General features: G+C 48.9%; 1 protein-coding gene across 4 annotated transcripts in view; it reads left to right on the top strand.

The window, feature by feature from the left end:
- DLGAP3 (DLG associated protein 3) overlaps window positions 1-21,056 on the top strand; it is a 61,839-nt gene extending 40,783 nt beyond the window's left edge. For all 4 annotated transcript variants that reach the window (XM_070786879.1, XM_070786881.1, XM_070786882.1 and 1 more), the window contains 5 exons: window positions 384-469; window positions 17,510-17,994; window positions 18,940-19,031; window positions 19,293-19,436; window positions 20,157-21,056. In XM_070786879.1, coding sequence (XP_070642980.1) covers window positions 384-469; window positions 17,510-17,994; window positions 18,940-19,031; window positions 19,293-19,436; window positions 20,157-20,375 — 1,026 coding nt within the window. In that variant the 3' untranslated portion in view covers window positions 20,376-21,056. The remainder of the gene's footprint in view (window positions 1-383; window positions 470-17,509; window positions 17,995-18,939; window positions 19,032-19,292; window positions 19,437-20,156) is intronic.
- Window positions 21,057-22,151: the final 1,095 nt, after the last annotated feature.

Genomic DNA, 22,151 nt, shown 5'->3' on the forward strand with positions numbered 1-22,151 from the left:
ACCATGGATTCTGTATGGCCTTGGCCATGTTGAGGATGGGTTGAGAGGGTCAGTGGGGCCTTCTGGATACACAGACCTTTTCCTCGCTTGCTCTTAGCCTGATCATCGACGGGGCGTGGGTTGGGGTTGCTGCTTCAAACAGCCGGGCCCACATCATTGTCCCTCATCCTGGCACCATCACCCCTGGCAAGCGGGGAGCGGTGCCCAGAAGTTGTAACCTTAATGCATCTAACCTCTGGGGTCTGCCGTCCTGTTCAGGCAGGTCATATTGGCAGGATCTACCCCCTGGCTTGAGATTCAGGCATCGCTTGCCCTTCTCCCTGAGGAAGAGCTTGAGGGCCTTGGTCTAGCTCTGCCTACTGACTCCCCAACCTTGCCACCAGGTGGAGACTATCTCGGACTCAGACACGGAGAATAGGAGTCGAAGAGAGTTCCATTCCATCGGTGTACAGGTAGAAGAAGACAAGAGGTAGGTCCCAGTGGGGATATCTCAGGCCTTGTGGGCAGGGGGAGAAGAGGAGAGAGGGCTGCATAAGGGCCTCACAGGCCTGGTCTCCCTGTAACCCTCTCCTCGTGGTCCTGGGGAGCAAGCCCTTTTACTGGGGAGGCATCAGAGCAGCCATAGAGGTTCTTCGAAGAGATGCCCCACCCTGGGCAGTCATCAGATCTCAAGTGAGTTCTCTTAGTTCCAGTGCCTGTCCCAGGTGCTGAGTGGTGGACAGGAGGTATACAGAGGTCCAGGGAAGGGGGTGGTAGGGAACAGTGGCAGGTGGGTGCAAGCAGCTGTGCTTTACAGAGGATCACAGGATTTTTCCAGTCCCTGCTGACTTCCTGTGGTGTACAAGTATGTGAGCTCAAAAAGAAATAAACATGAAGATTGCCTCTCAGGGACCCCTGGTCGATAACAACACTCCTCCTCATTCGGCTCACACAAGCATTTAACCAGTCGGGGGTACCTATTATATGCTTGAGTGTGTGTTGTACCCAAGAAATCAACAGCCACTCTCTGGCATTAGATGGCCTCAGAAAGATTGTTTTCTTAATTTCCAACTGAAAAATTAGCACTGAGAGCTCTGGAGGGAACACTGGAAGGAGTCCCTCTGTTGTTGCGTTCCTGTGGAAGATGCTTTCTTTCCCTAATGACCAGGCAGCAGTACCACAGTGGCCCATCTACCTTCTGGGCTGCCCTGCTCCCAGGCCAGTGGCCCTAAGTGGTGCCTGGGGCTGGCAGGAAGAGTTTCATGGTAATCTGTGTGGCCCAGGCGTACCCCCTGAAGGAATAAAACTAGAGTGCCCGTAGCAGTCCTTAGCAGCTCTGTTTCTGGTTGCCATTGTTGGGCTTTTAGACTTTCCCTAAATTCCCCCAGCTATTTCTGGGAACCCCTGGGAGCATTTTGTGTGTGTGTGTGTGTGTGTGATCAAGACTTCTTGAAGTTCCTGTGGGGCTTCACCATTTTCCTCCTCTTCATGTTAGCTCCCTGCAGCTCCATATGTTCTTAAGGCTGTGAACGTCTCTATCGAGGACAGCAAAAAGACACCCTTGTTGCCCCCATTATTCCTGAAAGCTCCTGTCCTCCAAATTCTTTTTATTTATTTACCTTCACCGGGTCTTAGTTACAGCATGTAGGATCTAGTCCTGACCAAGGATCGAACCCAGGCCCCTGCATTGGGAGTGTGGAGTCTTAGCCACTGGACCATCAGGGAGGTCCCCTTCAAATTCTTAATATACCGTAAAGAGCTCAGAAAAGTTGTACTTTATGGCAAACCAAATCCTGCAAGTCCATGACTTGAGTTCTTGAGAGGTGGGGTAGGAGTCATGGCTAGGTGCAGCTCTGTGTTCAGAACCCTGCCGCCAACTCTAATGCTGAACCATGGACCATCAACCAAGCCCACGTGGCCCCGTTTGCCTCTTGATGAGGCTTCTTGGTCCCTCATCCACAGAGATCCCCAGAGGTCCCCCATTCCGCAAAACAAACCTGAATCCTGGGAAGAGTACAGCAAGCATGCTGCTGAGACCTGAGCTAAATCAGCAAACTCTGTCCTTCACTCCTGGATTGATTCATTTAGAAAATGCTTATTAAGCATCTGTTACATGACAGCTTTGTTAAATGCTCCGGGAAGCGTGAAAGACATGACTTTTGCCCTCGTAGGAATTGTGGCCTAGAAGGGAATCAAGGCAACAAGTAAACAATCCATGAGTGGGATTTCCTCGGAGATCCAGTGGTTAAAACTGTGCTTCCAGTGCAGGGGGTGTGGGTTTGATCCTTGTCAGGGAACTAAGATCCCACAGGCTGTGTGGTTCAGCCAATAACTAAATACATTAAATAAAGTTTAAAAAGAAAATAATACATGAGTAAAAATATGATTACACACTATGGTATAACAAGTAATGGGATATTATTACACATTACAGTGGTCATATGAAAGAAAAAATCAGGTGCTAAGAGAGAAGGGACTTTATTCAGATTAAGCAGGAGACATTTAAGCTGAGACTTGAGGGCTGACTGGGAGCACTCAGGTGATAGCGGGTGGGGGGCTGGTGGGCTTGCGGGAAGCATCCCAGAAAGAGGGCATAGTGCTATGTGGGAGCATTGGGAGAGGAAAGAGTGACACGCTTCAGGAACTGAAAGAAGCTTCATATGGCTGGTGTGGAACAGGATGGGGTGGTTGTGAGGCAGTGGATTGGAGAATAGGTGGGGCCAGGTCATGTAGAGCATGGGCATGATAAAGAACTGGAACTTAATTCTTTTTGAAAAAACCTTCTTATTTTATATTGGAGTATAGTAGCTCAGATGGTAAAGAATCCGCCTGCAATGCAGGAGACCCAGGTTTGATCCCTGGGTCAGGAAGATCCCATGGTGAGGGGAATGGCTACCCACTCCAGTATTCTTGCCTGGAGAATTCTGTGGACAGAGGGGCCTGACGGGATCACAAAGAGTCAGACACGTCTGAGTGACTAACACTTGGACACTTGGATAGCTGATGAACAGTGTTGTGATGGTTTCAGGTGGACAGCAAAGGGACTCAGCCATGCATATACATGTATCCATTCTTCCCTAAACTCCCCTTGGAATTTGATTCTAACTGATGAGTGGCCTTTGAAAGGTTAAAGAAGGGGTGTGGTGTGATCTAATTTATGTTTACAAAGGATCACTAGCTGCTGAGTGAAGAATTAATTTGAGGGAAGTAAGGGCAGACATGGGGAGGCTAGGAAGCAGGATTTTTTCATGGTCCAGAAGGAGGGCATGGTGGACAATCTGAGGTTAGGGATCTTTTTTCCCTGTTAAATGTATACCTGGGTACTACCAATGTATGGGAACACTGTTAGGTTTTACATGTTGATTTTGTATTCAGCAACCTTCTGCTCTGTCTTATTAAGACCCAAAGTTTGTCTGAAAATCATGACTTTTTTTAATGTAGTCAGTTTTGCAAATGAGAATATTTCTTTTAAATCTATATTTTAAAAATTTCTTGGAATTCCCTGGCTGTCTAATGGTTAGGACTCCACATTTCCACTGCTGAGGGTGTGGGTTCAATCCGTGGTCAGGGAACTAAGATCCCACAAGCTGCATGGCACAGTCAAATAAGTAAATAAATAGATAAAAGTAAAATCTCTTTTTCTTATAACAGTGTGTCGACTAGGACTTCTAGTTCACTGTTGAGTGTAGCATTCGTGTGTCATTCCTGATATTAGGGAATATCTTCTAAGTCCCACTTAGAAGTATGATGATGTTGGCTGCAGATTTTGATGGAAATCGTTTACCAGTTAAGGAAATTCCTCTCTATTTCTAGTAGGCTAAGAGTTTTTATTTTTCAATAAAAAATGAGAGTGGAATTTTATTGAGTGCTTTTCCAGAATCTACTGAGATATGATCCTAGATTTTCTCCTTTCATCTGTAATGTGCTGAATTATATTGATAGATTTTTCCATGTTGACCCATTCCTTCATTCCTGGGTTAAACCTCGATGGATCCCATTATCAATTTGGATTAAGTTTGGCTAAACAGGGCTAAGTTTGGCTAAACAAGGCCTACTCACTCCAGTGTTCTTGGGCTTCCCTTGTGGCTCAGCTGGTAAAGAATCCTCCCCCAATGTGGGAGACCTGAGTTTGATCCCTGGGTTGGGAAGATCCCTTGGAGAAGGGAAAGTCTACCCACTCCAGTATTCTGGCCTGGAGAATTCCTTGGACTGTAGAGTCCATGGGGTTGCAAAGAGTCAGACACGACTGAGGGACTTTCACTTTCAGCAGACAGGGAAGATGCAGGATCCATCCCTGGGTTGGAAAGATGCCCTGGAGAAGGGCATGGCAACCCACTCCAGTATTCTTGCCTGGAGAATCCCATGGCTAGATGAGCCTGGCAGGCTACAGTCCATGGGGTCACAGAGAGTTGGACATGACTGAAGTGACTTAGCATGCACACAAACAAATAAAAAGCCTGGATGTTGAAGTTCAGTGTCAGGACCCCAGACTCCTCTTATCTTGCTGATCTTCCACCCTTTGTATAGCACTCATCCAAGAAGCTGATGATAAAACCCTAGCTATCCTGTCTGCATTCTGAGCAGTACCAAGGAGGAAGAGAGGAGGAGGATGCAGTCCCTCCTTTTTAAGAGACTTCCTAAAAGTTACAGACAGCACTTTCACACATCACATTGGCTAAAGCTTCATCCCATGGTGGCATCTGGCTGCAAGGGAGGCTGTGGAATAGTCTTTTATTGGGAAGCAAAGTGCAATGAGCAGAGCTGAAAATTAGGGTTCTTATTGCTGCAGACAAAGAGAAAAATGAGTATATGGAACTCTAACATTTTTTGTCACAGTCTTGTGGTGTTATTTTCATAGACATTGCTGGATTTTTGAATAGCTGTTACTTTACTTGAGATTTTTATATTTATGTTCATAAATGATATTGGCCTACAATTTTGTTTTGGTTGTTGTTATTTAGTTCAGGCATTAAGGTTATGCTCGACTCTGAAAATGAGCTTGGTTGTGTTCTCTGTGTTTCTGTTCTTTGAAACGATTTGTGTAAAATAAGGGTTATCTCTCCCTTAAAGTTTTGGTAAAGGCTGCCTATAAAGCTGTCTGGGCCTGATGCCTTTCTGGGATAGGAGAAACTTCAAACTACAGCTTCAGTTTCTTTAGCGGTTATTGATCTGCTGCTGCTAAGGCCCTTCAGTCGTGTCCGACTCTGTGCGACCCCATAGACGGCAGCCCACCAGGCTCCCCCATCCCTGGGATTCTCCAGGTTATTGATCCAGTCTGGTTTTATTTTTCTTCTTGAGTCAATTTTTGTGACTCATGTATTTCTAAAAAATGGGCCCTATAACAAAAATCGACAGTTTTCAAAATTTTTGGTATAAATATTCTGATACTATTATAATTTTATAAAATTTTAACATATTTATAAGCTGTGCCTCATTTTTATTCCTAATACCACATATTTATACCCTGCCTCTCTTTCTTGACTCATTTTGCCCAAGGTTTGTATATTTTATTATTTTAATATATTGTTAAAAATTGTCCTTTATTAGTCTTAAAAAAAAAAACTAGCTTTTGGTTTGGCTGAGTGTCTCTATTGTTTCTCTTTGACCCTTAATATTTCCTTTCTTCTACTACTTTTGTGTTATTATTTTCTTTCTTTCACCATGTTTGTTTATTTTCAGCCTCTAGAACACTACTTCTTATTTTCTAATGTGTTTTTAAGGTTATCCATTCGCTTCTAACTACATTGCTGTATCTGTATCTCATCAGTTTTAGGGTGCAGTGTTTTCATTGTTCAGTTCTAACTAGTTTGTAACTTTCATCATAATTTCTTTTTTAACTTGTAAATTATTTAGAAGAATTTTTTTTAAAGATTTCCAAATGTATTTTGTGTGTGTGTGTGCGGGGCTCCTTTTCATTCTCAGTTTCTAGATTTTCTACATTGTGGTTATAGAATGCATTCTGTATGCTATTTATTCCTTAGAATATGTCAGGGCTTCTTCATCATATACGTATATGTAGTCAGACTTACAAATTACATTTTTCAAATGTTTACCTTTGGTTTTTGGATGTTTAACAGTTATGAGACAGGTGTGTTAAAAATGTCTTACATGATTATGGATGTGCTGTTTCCCCTGGGAATTTTATTAATCCTTTTCTTTAACTTGAAAGAATGCTATTTAGTATTGTCGACCACAAATTGGCACCTGCCGTGGGTGCTTGCCATCCATCCACCTCTACGAGGATTACATCATGTGCTGTTGCTGCAGCAGCACCTCCGATACCCATGAAGGAGCTCAGAATGGAGAGCAGAAATGAGGCATTCTGCGGGAAAACCGGCAGGACAGGCCTTCAGATAGTCAGATGTTCTCAGGAGCTGTTTCTATGAGCCCAGTTCTTGTATCTCATCATATCTAGAAAAGCACTAAAATCCTTCACCGTGACAACTGTTTATCAGCAGAAACTTTCTACAAAAAACTGAGCTTGATTGCACGTACTCCCCCTTTTCCAAAATCGCGTGTATACTGTCCCTCCACCTCACCTCTCTGAGCAGTTTCTCAGAGCTATCTGAGCGTGTATCTCCCAGGCTGCAGTCCTTTTTGCCTCCAGTAAAACTTAACTGGCAGCCCTTACATTGTGCATTTTTTTAAGTCAGTAGTATTCAGGCTTATGATTATTGTATCTTCTTGATGGGTTGGCCCTTTTATCATTAAATAGGATGCTTTTCATCCTTATTGCTGGTTTTTGCCTTGAAGTTGATTTTGCCTGGTTTAATTGCTATGTCTGCTTTCTTTTGATTAATTTTCCACTGCATCTTTTTCCATCCTTTGTCTCCTCATGTCTCTGTATCCTCGTGTTTTAGATATGTCGCTCATAAGCAGTATGGGGCTAGAGTTTAGTAGACCTATTTAATCCATTTATATATTTTTGATTACTGATTTATTTGGCCTTATCTCTATCATCTCTTGGAAAATTTTCTTCCGGACATGCTTTTTCTTTGTTTTTATCCTCCCCTACTTTCTGCCATCTATTGACCTGATCAAGGTGACTTTATTTCTCCTGTTCCCTCCATCTCTCCACTGGTTTGGAAGTATATGTTTTAGTAATGATTTCCCTCAGATTTCAAACAAATATACTTAATTTCACATTTCTCTAATAGAGTCTGAAATTACTATTTCTATCTTGAAATAGGCACAAAATAAGAACCTTGAAACACTTTAATTTCCTTCTTAGTTCTCATTTTCCATGTTATGTTTTTCTATTATTCTGATTATACCTCTTTAAAAAACCCTGCCAAATCAGTTGTTGTTATATCTTTTATGGTTTAATAGTTTGGATTTACAAACATGTTTTAACAATTTATGTGTTCACTATTGCTTGTTACTGCCCACTGCTTCCTCCTGGGTTCAATTCCCTTTATGCCAAAGTACTGCTTGAGCTTGGGACCAGTTTTAGAGTTAATATCTCAGCTTGAGGTTTCTGTATTTCACTGGTACTACTCATTCAGACCCCACACCCACACACAGGGCAGCCTTAATATTCTGATTTTTCAGCATCCTGCTTCCAGGCCACATACCTGAATCATGACATGAGTCTTTTAGTCTGCGTTTGTAAATGAAACAACCTTTTTTTTTTTTTTTTTTTTTGGCTGCTGGCTTTATTCATGGGGTCTCCTTCCAGGTCCCCAGGATGCACAGGCTCAGGGTGTCTCCTTTTATCCTCCCTGGGCATTACCATCTAGCCTCTAGCATATGTCTGGCCCGTATTCCTGTGGCTCACTTGGCTGAGATTCCTGTTCACCACTCAGATTTTGAATCTCTTCTTTGTTTCTGATACTTGAAGTTGTCTCTTTCCTATTTTCAAGCTTGGCATTGTAGCAAAACCACCTTTTGGGCTTTGCTTGATCCAGCATTTCTATGTGAATGGGGGTGGTGGGTGGGAACTTCTTAAGTTGGTTCAGTCCACTACATCGATCAGTCGTCTGGACTAGGCCATGAACAGCAGACAGAGAAGTGGACTGAGTTTGGAAGCATTTGGAGTGAAGTCAGGAAGGGTGGGGACAGGTAGAGACTGAGGTCTTCCTTGTCCTCATGTAGGTGCTCAGAGAGGTTTGGAGGGGTGAGTTGGGGAGGGGAGATGGTGTTGGATCAATGTCTAAGGAACTGAATTGCTTGGGACAGGTGATCACATTGGGAGTCCGGAGGGGGTGACAGGTGGGGAGAGAAGAAATCTGGCGCATCTTTCTGGCCAGGTTCGCTTGTATGTCTGCTGGAGGCATCCTTAGTTATGCGCCTGCGCTGTCCTTTCTGTCCCTTATGTCCCTGGCACTCAAAGTCTGACTTACCACACACCATGTCCCAACTGGTACGTAAAAGTGAGCCATGAGTACCAGCAGCCGTTCTAGGCATGCATCCAGGCTTAGCCCCCCCACCCGCTGCCACCAAATTTTCTTGGACTCTCTCGTCCTTGCTCCTGTCTCACTGGTCCCAGTATTTCTCTCTTTCTCTCTCTGTACTTTGGTTTTAAAAATGGCAGGGGAGGAAAAGTTTCTCCTTTTCTGCCATGCAGGGGTTCTCTGCTAACGTTTTGGGTGAAAAATTCAGATTTATTGCCCATAACACCTGAGAGTTGCCTGTGGGTCTTTGCTGTTGTTCATCAGCAGTGGTGGCCTGGCTTAGAGACAGACAGGAGTTTGGGTTGGTGCCCCTTCAGTTCCATCTCCACCATGCCCCCACCTAAGATTCATTTGTCCACAGGCGTTAATTGTATCCCTGGTATTTGTGTTATATTTTGTGCTGGGCACCAAGGATACAGAGGGGGACCCAGCCAGACACAACCCTGCACTGTGAAGCTTGCTGCTGCATTAATCTAGGAACCTCCTAAGTGATGCAGAAGTATAACTGCAGGAGCCTCAGAGGAGAGGTATATACACTGTGAGAGTGTGTGATACGGGGCTTGGACCCGTCATGGGGGTCAGGCATGGACTCCCCATTGCGGAGAAGGTGACATTTGAGTGGAGACCTGAAGGATGAGCAAAAATCAACAAGGTGGAAGTGGGAGCTGAGCGTTCCCGGCAGAAGGACCAGCAGGTGCTAAGACTCTGTGGTGGGAAGGAGGGAGGGAGCATAGTTAAGAAACAGTTACCAGCCCTGTCTCAGAGCATCCCACAGCACCTGTCTTTCCAGACCCAGCATACTCTGGGCCTTGATAAAAGAATGCATCAAATGTCCTTGCTGAATATCAGAAGTCTGTTCTAGGGCCTTCTAAGAACATCGAAACCATGTGATTTTTACTTCTGACTCTCTCCAATCATGGGATCCCCTTGTAGCTTCCGCTTCTAGATCTCTCCCACTAAGATCTTATCTTAAATCCCAAATTTAGCAAAAACAAAACAAAACAAAAAACATGAGTAGAAAACACTATACTAGCCAATTAAATTTGATTATCAGATAAGCAGTGAATTATTTTTAGTAAAACTATTTCCCAAAGAGTACTTGAGACATATACTAAAAAATTAGCTGTTATTTATTTGAAATTAAAATTTAACTGAGAGTCCTGTAGTATTTTATCTGACAACCCTGCTTACATCCAAATGCCCACTTAGGGATACCTGGTGAACTCTGTGCAGGAAGTCCACCCCTTTCTTAGTATCATGGTCATTTCTGGCACTTCGACTTGTGAAGGGAATGTGCTGAAAGAACAGGATGCATCCATCCTCATGATGTTATATTCCAAGAGCAGTCCTGCAAAAGCAGTGAGTTGCTGACTGGCCACAAGACTGGGGGGTGGACACCACCTCTAGTCCTCTGCTGTCAACTCCAAGATGGTCATGATTCTCAGTCTCCCATCCTAGCCCCACTTGGGTGGAGGTCGGGAGACAGCCCCCAGGCTAGGGATGGTGGACTCGGGGATCCCTGATTGATTATATGCTTAAGCTCTTGGATGCTTTCTCAGAGAGGGAGCTGGTACAATGGCTGAGCCTTGCTGAAATCTCCAGGCCCATTTTCCCTCCCACCCCTGCCAGTCTGCTGCCAAATACTCCTAGCAAAACCACTTGATAACTCCTAGAAAGTTGAGCGTTCCTTGGACAATGCATCTCATGGGATAAGCCAGTTTCTTCCCAGAGCCTTTTGTTATCCCTTAGAGAATCACAGTAGAAACATCTTCCAGAAGTAACCATGATGACAGCTTCCAGAAGCATCAGGAATGTGACATTGTCATTCTAAAGGACTTGAGGGGAGAAGGCCTCCTCAACCGTGTTAAAAGGCTTGGGGAGAAAATATTGTGAAAGGCATTGTTATGAGTTAATGGTGATTCATAACTGAAGCCAATTTCTATCCTGTGTTTGCAGCTGTTGGTGAAGACTGCAGCAAATACTGCCAGATCCAGAACTAAATAGGGGCATAAGCCCTGCACTTCAGTGCCCTGAAAATGGATCTGTTAGAGTTACGATTAGGTTTGGCTGTGAGTTATAGAAAATCCCTAAATGACAGTGACTCAAATATGACAGAAGTTTATTTCTCTCTTGCCTAGAAGTCCAGAGAGTCAGTTGAGGGCTGGTGGGTGCTACACGGTGTCAGGGCCCAGTCTTCTTTTACCTTATTGCTTCTCCATCCTCAGTACTTGGCTTCCATCTCATGTTCCAAAGTGGCTGCTTGGGGTCCAGCCATCGTGTCTGCATTCTGGGCAGCAGGGAGGAGAAAGGAACAAAGAAGGGCATACCCTTTCCCTTTAGGAACATTTTCTGAAAGTTGCACATTCTACTTCTGCTTATATCCCCTGAGCTACAACTTAACCACATGCTGCACCTGGCTGCAAGAGGAATTGGTAAAAGAATCTTTGTTTGAAGTGGCCATGTGTCTAACTTAAAACTGTGGGATTCTATAATTAAGGGAGAAGGGCAATGGATGTTGAAGGGTGATTCATAGTCTCTGCCATCCTTCCTTCCACCCAACAAACCAACCAACCTACCACTCAAGCAACGTTTATTTGAGGAACTGCCCGATTGAAGAAGGGAGACAGATATACAAATACACAACTATAATGCAGTGTGATATGGAGTATAAAAGAGGTTTTATTCAGAGTGCTGTGGGAGAACAGATGGAAATGATCAAAAGCAATCATGATAATCAGTAACTACAATGGTCTTGCTGGGTTCTCAGTGCTACACTCCCATTATTTTATTTTCCACCTCCCTTTCTTTTCAGTGCAAGCTACAAGCCTTCCTGCCTTACCATATAATAGCTAACATTTGCAATGGGCAGGCCAGGTGCTGTTAAATTTTTTAGATTTATCGTAACACTCCTGTGAATAGGTACTGTTATCGTTCTCATTTACAGACAAGGAAACTGAGGCACAAACCATAGAGCTGGGCTTTGGACCTAGGCCGTGTGGCTCCAGAGCATACATGCTTAACCACTCTGCTAGCCTGCATCCCCAAAAGCTGTTCATTCTCATTTCCTCTCCCAGCCTCCTTACCCCCTAATCTCCAGCAGACAACTGCCCTGCTTACTTTATTATTTTTTTAATTTATATTTCATTTTTTGGCCATGCCTTGCGGCAAGTGGGACCAGGGTTCAAACCTGTGCCACCTGTAGTTAAAGCATGGAGTCTTAACCACTGGACCTCCAGTGAAGTCCCGTCCCTGCGTATTTTATTGTAACAATTAAGGTCATCTGGTGGGATCTCTTTCCACTTCTGGACCAACCTCTAGCTTGCATGTCTTCCCTTGCCTTCTCCAACAGTCTGGTCTCAGGGCTTGAGGTATCTGCCTTTCTGGTTAAGGCTGCCCCTCTCCCTCAATCCTAGGGAAGCAGTGGAGTGTCATGGTTTAAGAGTTGGCCGCTGTGGACAGACTGCCCTAAATTGATACCACCAGGTCTCAGGAAGTCACCTAACTTCTCTAAGTCTTAGTTTTCTCACCTGTAAGTAGGGTTGATACTAATGTGATGATTGAGCATATTGATTAAAGCATATAAAGTGCTCTAGCACATGCTAACTGCTCAGAGGATATTCGTTTTTATTTATTCCCCTCATATCTGGTCCTTGGATTACTGCCTTTCTATTCTCTAGCTTCAGTTGACTTCTCTTTACAAATTGCATTGTTACCTATTGCTGATAGGATATATAGTCACAAATTTAGCAGCATCTAATAATCCATATTTATGATTTTACATTTCTAGAGGTTGGAAGTCTGAACTGGGTTTCACTGGGCTAAAATCAAGGTGTTGGCAGGACTGATCCCTTCTGGAGTCTCTGGCAAGCCTCCATTTTGTCACCTTTTCCAGTTTAGAGAGGCTGTCTGCGTTCCTTGGCTTGTAGCCCATTTCTGGTTTCAGAGCCAACAGTGGCGGGCAGAGTCCTCACATGATATCATTCCAGCCTTGATCCTGTTGCCCCATTGCCTTCTCTGATGCTGACTTTCCTGCTCCCCTCTTTCACTTATAAGGACTCTTTTGACTAAAATGTACACAACTGGAGAGTGCAGGATCTCAAGATCCTTGATGTGGTCATTTCTGCAAAGTCTTTTTTTGCTGTGGAAGGTAACCTATTCACAGGTTGTGGGGATTGGGACATGGACTTCTTTGGAGGGCCATTATTCTCCCTGCCCCTTAGGGATATAGCATGTGAGAACCATCCTTAATAAAATGTCCCTCCTCCCAGTCCTATTGAGATATAATTGCCAGATAATCATATTATCCCTTCCTTAAAAGTACTTTGCCTTCTCTCTTCCTGCCTTCTCTACCAGGCTCTTTGGAAGAGTTGTCTTGCCTGGTGGTGGTGGTTTAGTCGCTAAGTCCTGTCTGACTCTTTGAGACCCCATGGACTGTAGCCCACCGGGCTCCTCTGTCCATGGGATTTCCCAGGCAAGAATACTGGAGCGGGTTACCATGTCCTTCTCCAGGGGATCCTCCTGACCTGGGGATGGAACCCGTGTCTCCTGAATTGCAGACAGATTCTTTACCGCTGAGCCACCGGGGAAGCCCATTGTCTTGCCTGGTGTTCTCCACCTCCTGCCTGGGGAATCCCAGGGACAGAGGAGCCTGGCGGGCTACATACAGTCCATAGGGTCGAAAAGAGTCGGACACGACTGAGCACTCAGGCACACACTCCTTCTCACAGCCCCCTGCCTCTGCATCTTGCTCATACTCCACCAAACTGGCTCTTGCCCTGATCACAAGTGGCTTCCATGTTGCCAAGTTGGTGGACACCTTTCCTTCTCTGCTGCTGCTGCTGCTAAGTCGCTTCAGTCGTGTCCGACTCTGTGCGACCCCATAGATGGCAGCCCACCAGGCTTCCCCGTCCCTGGGATTCTCCAGGCAAGAACACTGGAGTGGGTTGCCATTTCCTTCTCCAGTGCATGAAAGTGAAAAGTGAAAGTGAAGGCGCTTAGTCGTGTCCGACTCTTTGCGACCCCATGGACTGCAGCCCACCAGGCTCCTCCATCCATGGATTTTCCGGGCAGGAGCACTGGAGTGGGTGCCATCGCCTTCTCTGAATTTCATTCTCAGTTGGTTGCATTTTCCAGTTGGCTGCTCATTCCCTCTTGAGACCCTTTTTTGGGGGGACTCCCCACTTTTTTGGTCTCCTTTCTGCTTTTAGGTGACTTTCTCTTGATTTTCTTCCTTTTCCTCGCTGGCTTAGACACATCTGGGGCTACACTGTCTCTACCAGCCCCTGAAATGCCTTTGCATCTTCGTTCCATTGCTCTTTTCTTGGGTAATCTTATCCCACATTGCTAGTTTTATTTATTTTTAAAATCATTTATTTATTTTTGGCTGTGCTGGGTCTTGTTGCTGCGGGCAGGTTTTCTCTAGTTGCGGCAAGCGGGGGCTACTCTCTGGTTGGTGTGCCCGCGGTTCTCATCGCGGTGACTTCTCTTGTTTCAGAGCACAGGTTCTAGGCACCCAGGCTCAGTAGTTGTGGTGCGTGGGCTTAGTTGCCCCACGGCATGCGGAATCTTTCTGGACCAGCGATCAAACACCTGCCCTGCAGGCAAATTCTTAACCATCGGACCCCCAGGGAAGTCCTACATTGCTAGTTGTAAGTGCCACTTGCTCAAGGATGACCAGTTCCTGCTTGCGCTGTGCAAATCTCTGGCTCCTGGCTGGAAGTGTTGGTAAAGATTGTGTTTCCAGTAATCCTATAAGCTCCTCAATTTCTTTGGTCTTCCTTCAAGTAGACACGATGAGAGAGCTCCTTGAGGTACTGATTTGAGAACCATGAAGCCTGGAGCACTCAGGCTTCTGAAGTTCCAGACTATGTGGCCTATTTCCATCAAGACACAGAGTGATCTTCTCAGGACCTCTCAGAGGATAGTGAAAGGCACAGACCCAGGGATACTGAAGGACAGGTCCATGCTTCGTGGGGGTAACAGGAAAGCAAATAGGGAAGGCATATTTTCACTAATGTATTTACTGGGGCAAGCCCCACCTTTCCCAGCGTGGTTTGCAATTGCTGGAGCACTGAAGGAGCCAGACACTAACTGGAGCTCAAAGCACAAAAATATTCAAAGGAAGCCAAAGGGCATCCTAACAGTTCAGTTAGACACACAAAACTCTCACCAGAAACAGAAAAATGTAACCAAACAGTGGCATGCATGAGTGCTCAGTCATGTCTGACTCTTTGCCACTCTATGGATTGTAGCCCAGCAGGCTCCTCTGTTCATGGGATTCCCCAGGCAAGAATACTGAAGTGAGTTACCATGCCTTTCTCCAGGGGATTTTCCTGACCCAGGGATGGAACCTGTGTCTCCTGCTCAGCAGGAGGATTCTTTACCCACTGAGCCACCTGCTGCTGCTGCTGCTGCTAAGTCGCTTCAGTCGTGTCCGACTCTGTGTGATCCCATGGACGGCAGCCCAGCAGGCTCCCCCATCCCTGGGATTCTCCAGGCAAGAACACTGGAGTGGGTGCCGTTTCAGCCCTAAAGAGTGGGATTGCCTCCGTGTGCAAGAAGACCGCTGAGAGAGACATGTTCTGAGGATGGTCTAGGGAAGGCTCACAGAAGAGGGCACTTGAGCAGGGAACCAACAGGTGGTGGGGAGGAGGAAGGCCCTTTCAAGTGAGGGAATAGCAAGCGCAGAGGCTAAAGTCAGGGCCACGAGAATCTACTTGGGGAGCAAAGAGGGTGCAAGCTGGATGAAATCAGAGGGAACTGCATCCAGAGTAAACATCAGCACAGGAAGCCTGGACTCTATCTTGGTGGCAGTGGGGAGCAATGAAGGGTTTTGAGCAGGGGAATGAGTTGGGCAGAGGTCAGCTTCAGAAAGACTACTCCAGGGACTTCCCTGGTGGTCCAGTGGCTAAGACTCTGCACTCCCCATGCCAGGGGCCCAGGTTTGATCCCTGGTCAGGGAACTATTATTAGATCCCACATGCTGCAACTGAGTTCTCATGCCACAACTAAAGATCCTGCACTGCAGAATAAAGATCCCTTGTGCCTTGACTAAGACACAGCACAGCTAAATAAGTAAATAAGTATTAAAGAAAGAAAGAAAGACTATTCTGGTCCTGGGTGGATTGGTGAGGGAAGGTTGGGCCCCAGATCCTAAAATATGCATAGGTATAGTTGTGTAAGACATAATTTTTAAAATTATAATTTTATTTAAAAATTCAGTATTTCCATACACTATATATATATATATATATATATATAAAATATATATTGCAGTGGTCACCACGATAAGTCTAGTTACCATCTGTCACCATATAAAGTTACTACAGTAGTATTGACTATATTATTCATGCTGCACATTTCACCCCTGTGAGTTATTTATAATATTTTATAGCTGGAAGTTTGTCCCTCTTAATCTCCCTCACCTATTACACTCATGCCCCACCTGCAAAGTATAATTTTAGAGAAACGAGATACCTTGACAATGGTACTGGTCCATTCATATCATTTTATATCATATATGGGTGTGTGTTTGTATGTAATATATATTCATATATACCATATAATGTATTTTACACACACACACACACACATATATGTACTAGGTGGTCCAGGTGGAAGGTGAGTGACTTCCCAAAGGCACATAGCATCAAGGCCAGCATTAGAACTCAGGTCTGCCTTCTATTCCTGTGCTCTTCTCTGCTATACTGAGTGGAGGCAGTGGTGTCTAAAAGGAGGCTGATCCAGTAGTCAAGGTAAGAATGATGCAAATCCTGATCAGGGAAGACAGGGCAGGCGGCAAGGTGAAGACCATGCAGGACGCAATGTGGATATGTTCTTGCTTTCTCTCTCTCTCGGTGGGGGTTGGGACATAGGGCTGGTTGGAGACTGCACATGAGTGCATCTCTCTTTCCTGGGTCCTGCTGCATCCTTGCGGGCCTGGTTTCTATGGCAACAGGCTCCCAGCAGGCAGCCCGCCAGCTGGAGGGAAGCAGGCAGGGAAAGAAGACCTGGACAGCAAGAGGAAGGCTGAAGTTGTGGGGGTTGTGGGAGTCTCCCAGGAAGCTGGAGGAGCCCCTAAACCTAGCTCCCAACCCCCTTTTTCTTCTGACCATGAGAGTGGAGGTAGCTTAGGACACATGGGCTTTTCTTGCCTGCTCCTTGAATTTCCAGACCGCAAACTTCTATTCATCTCTCCCTGCCACCCCTGCATCTCCTGACTCTCACTTTAAGTGTTGTCTGACCCCACCCTCATGCCCCTCGGGAGCAGTGACTTCTTCATAGAAAAGAGCCCTCACTCTGACTGAACTCAGTCAGGTGGCGGGGTGCGGGGGGCAGAACAAGGCCAATTGACTCTGTTTTGCATAAGATTTGCATATTATTAACTCAAAGACAAGAAATTTCCAGGCCCTGTGTCATTCCTGTCAACAACTTAATTCAGCTGTCTTGGCACTGGCTGACTGTCTGGCCAGGCTCTGTGCTGAGCCATGGGATCCCTAGAGGAGAAGTCCTCCCAGCTGAAGCCCACCCCCCTTCCCCCAGCTGCTCTAAGACAGTTCTTCCTGATGTTCTAGCAGCTGGTGTGATGGGGAGTTCTTGGGCTGTGGTGCGTGGCAGCCCTGTGTCCACATTCTGGCTCTGCTGTTTCGCAGCTGGGTGACCGTGGGCCTCTCTGGGCCATAGCTGATTTGTCTCTCCATAGAGCTAAGGACATACCCATACAGCTGGTATAAATTAGCAAAGACACAGTGTTAAAATGCTGAAATACTTCTGTGCTTGTGGCGAAGAGCCACCACCCTGGACCCTCCTGGGGCCCCTCTGGTCCACCCCTCAACCCAGCTTCTGCAGGATGACGCCCTAGCACTTTGGCTTTGTCTGTCTGATGGGTATATGCCAGCCTCTGCTCTGCCCATCGAGTATGTGTGGTTTAATGTTTTGACCATCACCCCTGTCCAGAACCGGTGCAGCAGGTAGGTATATTATGTGCTCACTGGTGGCAAAGACTGATCCATTTAAAGGTGGTGGATGACTGTCCATCACTTTGTAGGTTTCCTGTCTCATCCCTTTTGGCCTGGGGTGCAGGTGAGGCTGGGGTGAGACTGGGCAGGGGCAGAGATGACCGCCTCCTCTCTCACCAGGCGGGCGAGGTTCAAACGCTCTAACAGTGTGACAGCCGGCGTGCAGGCTGACCTGGAGCTAGAGGGCCTGGCCGGCCTGGCCACCGTGGCCACAGAAGACAAGGCCCTGCAGTTCGGACGCTCCTTCCAGAGGCACGCCTCTGAGCCCCAGCCCGGGCCTCGGGCCCCCACCTACTCAGTCTTCCGCACGGTCCACACGCAGGGCCAGTGGGCCTACCGCGAGGGCTACCCACTGCCGTACGAGCCGCCGGCCACCGATGGGTCGCCCGGCCCTGCCCCTGCCCCTACCCCCGGCCCCGGGTCCGGGCGCCGCGACTCCTGGATGGAGCGCGGCTCACGTAGCCTCCCGGACTCGGGCCGCACGTCCCCCTGCCCACGGGATGGCGAGTGGTTCATCAAGATGCTGAGGGCGGAGGTGGAGAAGCTGGAGCACTGGTGCCAGCAGATGGAGCGCGAGGCGGAGGACTATGAGCTGCCGGAGGAGAGTGAGTGCGGGGACTCTGTGCGCCGGAGGCACGGGGGCTGGCGGTGGCTGGGAATGCGGTGGGATAGGAGAGGACCTTGGGCGTGACTGTGCCTTTCTGTTTGGCGGCGTGACCCCAGGCCTTGGTGGCTCCCACTGGCAGCAAGCCGGGAGCTCCTGGAAGGAAGCGCAAGCAGCTTCAGAGGCCAGAGCTAGGACTGGGGAAAGTGAGCGGGTGAAAGGGCTGGGCTTTCTAGGATCGCTACCAGCCCAAGGCCATGGAGATTCCAGGAGCCCCTGTTCCCACCTGGACTGGCTGGGAATCCAGGTCTGATCCAGGTGTGAGAGCAGGACTTCAGGCAGAGGGGGAGGCGGTATGCGGGTCAGCTCTTGTCTGCGGCCTGGGAGAAGGAGACTCAGCCAGGAAGACATGGTCCTGCCAGAGGTGCCTGCCAGGTCCAGTGTGAGGGGAGACAACGGTTTACTGCCGAACCCTCAAGCTGATAGGATTGTGACTAGAAGATGAGTCGGGGACGTTTGGTAATTTGGTAATTCATTCTTTGGTAATTCTCAGTGAACCAAGGACTCACCTGCTGATGGGTGACGAAGTTCTGCCAGCGAGGCATCACTGAGCTAGTGCCTGGCTGGCTAAGGCTGTAGGACTGGACTGGTGCTGATTTCCATCTGTCCTCTGACATGGGAGGGAAGAGGACACAGGAGGATAACCAGTCAAGAAATGTAGATCGTATGATGGAAGAAACATCAGTGTCTGGGGAGTCAGTCTTCTTGGTGAAGTGGGGCAGGAATTGCTTGTTAGTATCTTGAACATATGGGATGGGGAGGGGCCGGAGGAGACGGATGGATGGTGCCAGATAACAAGAGGGGTCAGAGTCATCCCATGCAGACTTCCTGGAGGCAGAGGAAGGAGAGGCATCATTCCCCTCCCCCATCTCCTTTTGCTCTCCAGTCCTGGAGAAAATCCGCAGTGCCGTGGGCAGCACACAACTTCTCCTGTCCCAAAAGGTTCAGCAGTTCTTCCGACTGTGTCAGCAAAGCATGGTGAGTGCTCATGGGCATAGAGCCCACCGGGTGTGTGTGCCTGGTAGATGCCCAGAGCGTGTGGCTGCCTGGAAGTGAGCACAGGTGTTTGTGCCCATGATGGAGAGGTCTGGGCTCTTTCTTGTCTCCCTGCCTCCTGGTCCCCACTCCACTCTCCCAGATTGAACTGGACAATGAGGGTGGGGTGGGGCTTTCTCAGGTTCCGGCTGGGGCTCAGGCCTCTCTGACTGGCTGCCTCCCCTCTGACTCCTTCCACTGCAGGACCCCACTGCGTTCCCTGTGCCCACCTTCCAGGACCTGGCGGGTTTCTGGGACCTCCTGCAGCTCTCTATCGAGGATGTGACCCTCAAGTTCCTGGAGCTACAGCAACTCAAGGCCAACAGCTGGAAACTCCTGGAGCCTAAGGTGGGGGGAGGTCCCTTCAAGCCAAGAGTGCAGAGCCTGGGAAATGCCCTTCCCCAGAGAGTGCGGGCGGGGGAGAGGAGGGCAGGAGAAGAGACCCTGGGTAGCCAAGGCAGACCTGGACAGGTGATGGGGACCCTCTACGACCACCCTCTGGGTCACTGCCCTTTGCTTGGCTCCAAGGCAAGAACCATCTCATCACTGCCTGAGCTGCAAGAACCCCTTTCTTTGGTGGCTGCGGCTGTAGTTTGAGGGAGCCAGAATGGCAGACTGCCCTCAGCTTGGCTCTAGGCACGGTGGGGGGACCTTCAGCCCTCATCTCACTAGACCTTCATAGAGATGGGGCCCAACAGCTTGGAATGTGACCCGCATTGCCTAGCCCGGGTCAGGGGCGCTGCACTACCCCCTGGGTCTGGAGGGAGAGCATCCACTCCCCAAGAGGGAGCGAACCTTCTCTCTCAGATGCGAGAGGGCGAAAACGGCTTCACCAGGGGGCGCACGAGTCCACCTTTTTTAAAAGATGAAAAATGTGAGTTTGACCTTGGCAGAACAAGCACCCCTGGGGCTTCGGGGTGGGGGGTTGGGGGGGCCCGCACGCGCTCTCGAGAGCCTGGCTCACGAGTCAGAGGTGTGCGCTGTGAACTCCTCGGGGCCGAGGGGGAGCGAGGTGGGGAGTCGGCCGGGACCCCGCCCCCAAACTAAGCGCCGCTCCTCTGCCGGCAGGAGGAGAAGAAGGTCCCTCCGCCGATACCAAAGAAGCCCTCGCGGGGCCGGGGTGTGCCGGTGAAGGAGCGCTCCCTGGACTCGGTGGACCGGCAGCGGCAGGAAGCGCGCAAGCGGCTCCTGGCGGCCAAGCGCGCCGCCTCCTTCCGCCACAGCTCGGCCACCGAGAGCGCCGACAGCATCGAGATCTACATCCCCGAGGCCCAGACCAGGCTGTGACCGGCCCGGCCCGCCCAGCCCGGGCCCGGGCCCGCGGTTTTCTACCCGTACTGTACACCCAGCGTCGAGGTCACTGTGAACGCGGGCCGCCCCGTGCGCCCGCCCCGCCGGCACCGCACGCCCCGGCCCCTGCTGCCCGTCACGCGCTCGTGGGTTTTTTACCTTCCTGACCCCACGCGAAGGCGCCCGGGCTGGGCTGGGGGCCGTGCCTCTCCGCCCTGTGCCCCCACCGGGACCCCTCTTCCTCGAGGTCCGACGCTTCGTCCCTACCTGCTCCCCACGGGCACCATCTCTGCCATTACTCCCCCACCCCACCCCCGACGGGCCAGGCCGGGCCGGGTCCCCCATCTGGGCTCTGCGTCCCCCTTCTCCCCACCCCACACCCCCCTCCCCACCCCGCGGGGCTGGGCTTCGTGGGGAAATCAAGCTTCGTGGCTTTTTATGAAGAATCCCGAACCCCGCCTAGGAGCCCGCCCCACCCTCCCAGGGGCTCTCCCCTGAGCCCTCAGCCCACCGGGCCCAGGGACCACAGTGGCTGGACCAACCCAGGACCAGGGCGCCTGGGCCGCTCCCCTTTCCCCAGCTGCTGGGGAGGGGAGATGGGGGCTTCCCCTCACCACACCTGTGGCTGTTCCCACATCCCCTTGAGTATCCCAGGAAAAATAAAACGGCAGAACTGCACTTGAGCCAGCTGCTCTCTCCAGAAGAAGCCACTTCTGCGCGTGCGTGCGTGGGGGAGCCAGGGAGCCGGGTGGGAAGGCCCGAGCCCACATTCTTGATCTGGGGAGAGCAGGGTTTCGTGGGCCAGCTGGGGGAAAGGGGCTTTGGCCCCCTGGTGGCGACAGAAGGACCCTCCTAGAGGGGCCGGGGTGGGGGTGGAAAGGCCAGTCTTTCACCTCCTAGTTCAATCTGGTTTCCTTTACGCCTTCCAATTCCCTGGGCTTCCTAACCCCCTTCCCCGTGCCCCCACCTCCACCCCGCCCCAGAGGGAAGCATGTGCTTCATAAACAGTGAGGGCTGCTGTTCTTCGATATGAGCAAATATTGGTGTTCTTTCCCCTAAAAAGCCAGTGTTCTCTCTGCTCCGGAAAACTGTTAAGTTCTGCGCCGTCACATTTTCTGATGCCTCCAGTGCATGGGCACATTGATGGGAAGCAAAAGAGAACAGAACTTCCCTGGGAAGCTAAGTGGCATCCCCAACCTAATGTTTATCAGATGCTTGCTGTGGGTCAGGCAAGATGTGAGTGCTTTACATGAATGTAGCTCAATCTTCTAACAGATGAGAAAGCTGAAGCTCAGGAGAGGTCAAGTGTTCAGGCCAAAGTCACAGGCAGAGCTAAGAGTGTAGATCCAAGTCTGTCCAGTGTCAATCCTGAGCTTTTAGCTCTACAGCCTTTTGAGCCCAGAAAAAACTGGCAGCTCCTACCCACCATGTCTTCCTTACAGTCCTCAGGTTGACATGTCACCTTGAGACAGGAGGAAGAACTTTCCCAAGGGGTTGCCTGCTCTTCTGGGTCACTCTGGACTAGCCAGTTCTCATTCATTTATTCAGCAAGTATTTATCAAGAACCATGGTTGGCCCTGTCCATCACTGGGAAGATAGTCCTGAACAAGTTTCTACTCTTGTGGTGCTAGCAGCTGTATGGGAAAGTAAGCATGCAGTTACATTATAAGGATGAGTGCTGGAGAGATGACTAGGTATTAGCCCCTGAAAGAGGGCTCTGAAGAACATACAAGATCAGAGAACATCTCTGCAGAAGCCTGGAGGAGAAAGAGG

This window comes from Bos indicus, chromosome 3 (assembly GCF_029378745.1).
Source record: "Bos indicus isolate NIAB-ARS_2022 breed Sahiwal x Tharparkar chromosome 3, NIAB-ARS_B.indTharparkar_mat_pri_1.0, whole genome shotgun sequence".
NCBI lineage: Eukaryota > Metazoa > Chordata > Mammalia > Artiodactyla > Bovidae > Bos > Bos indicus.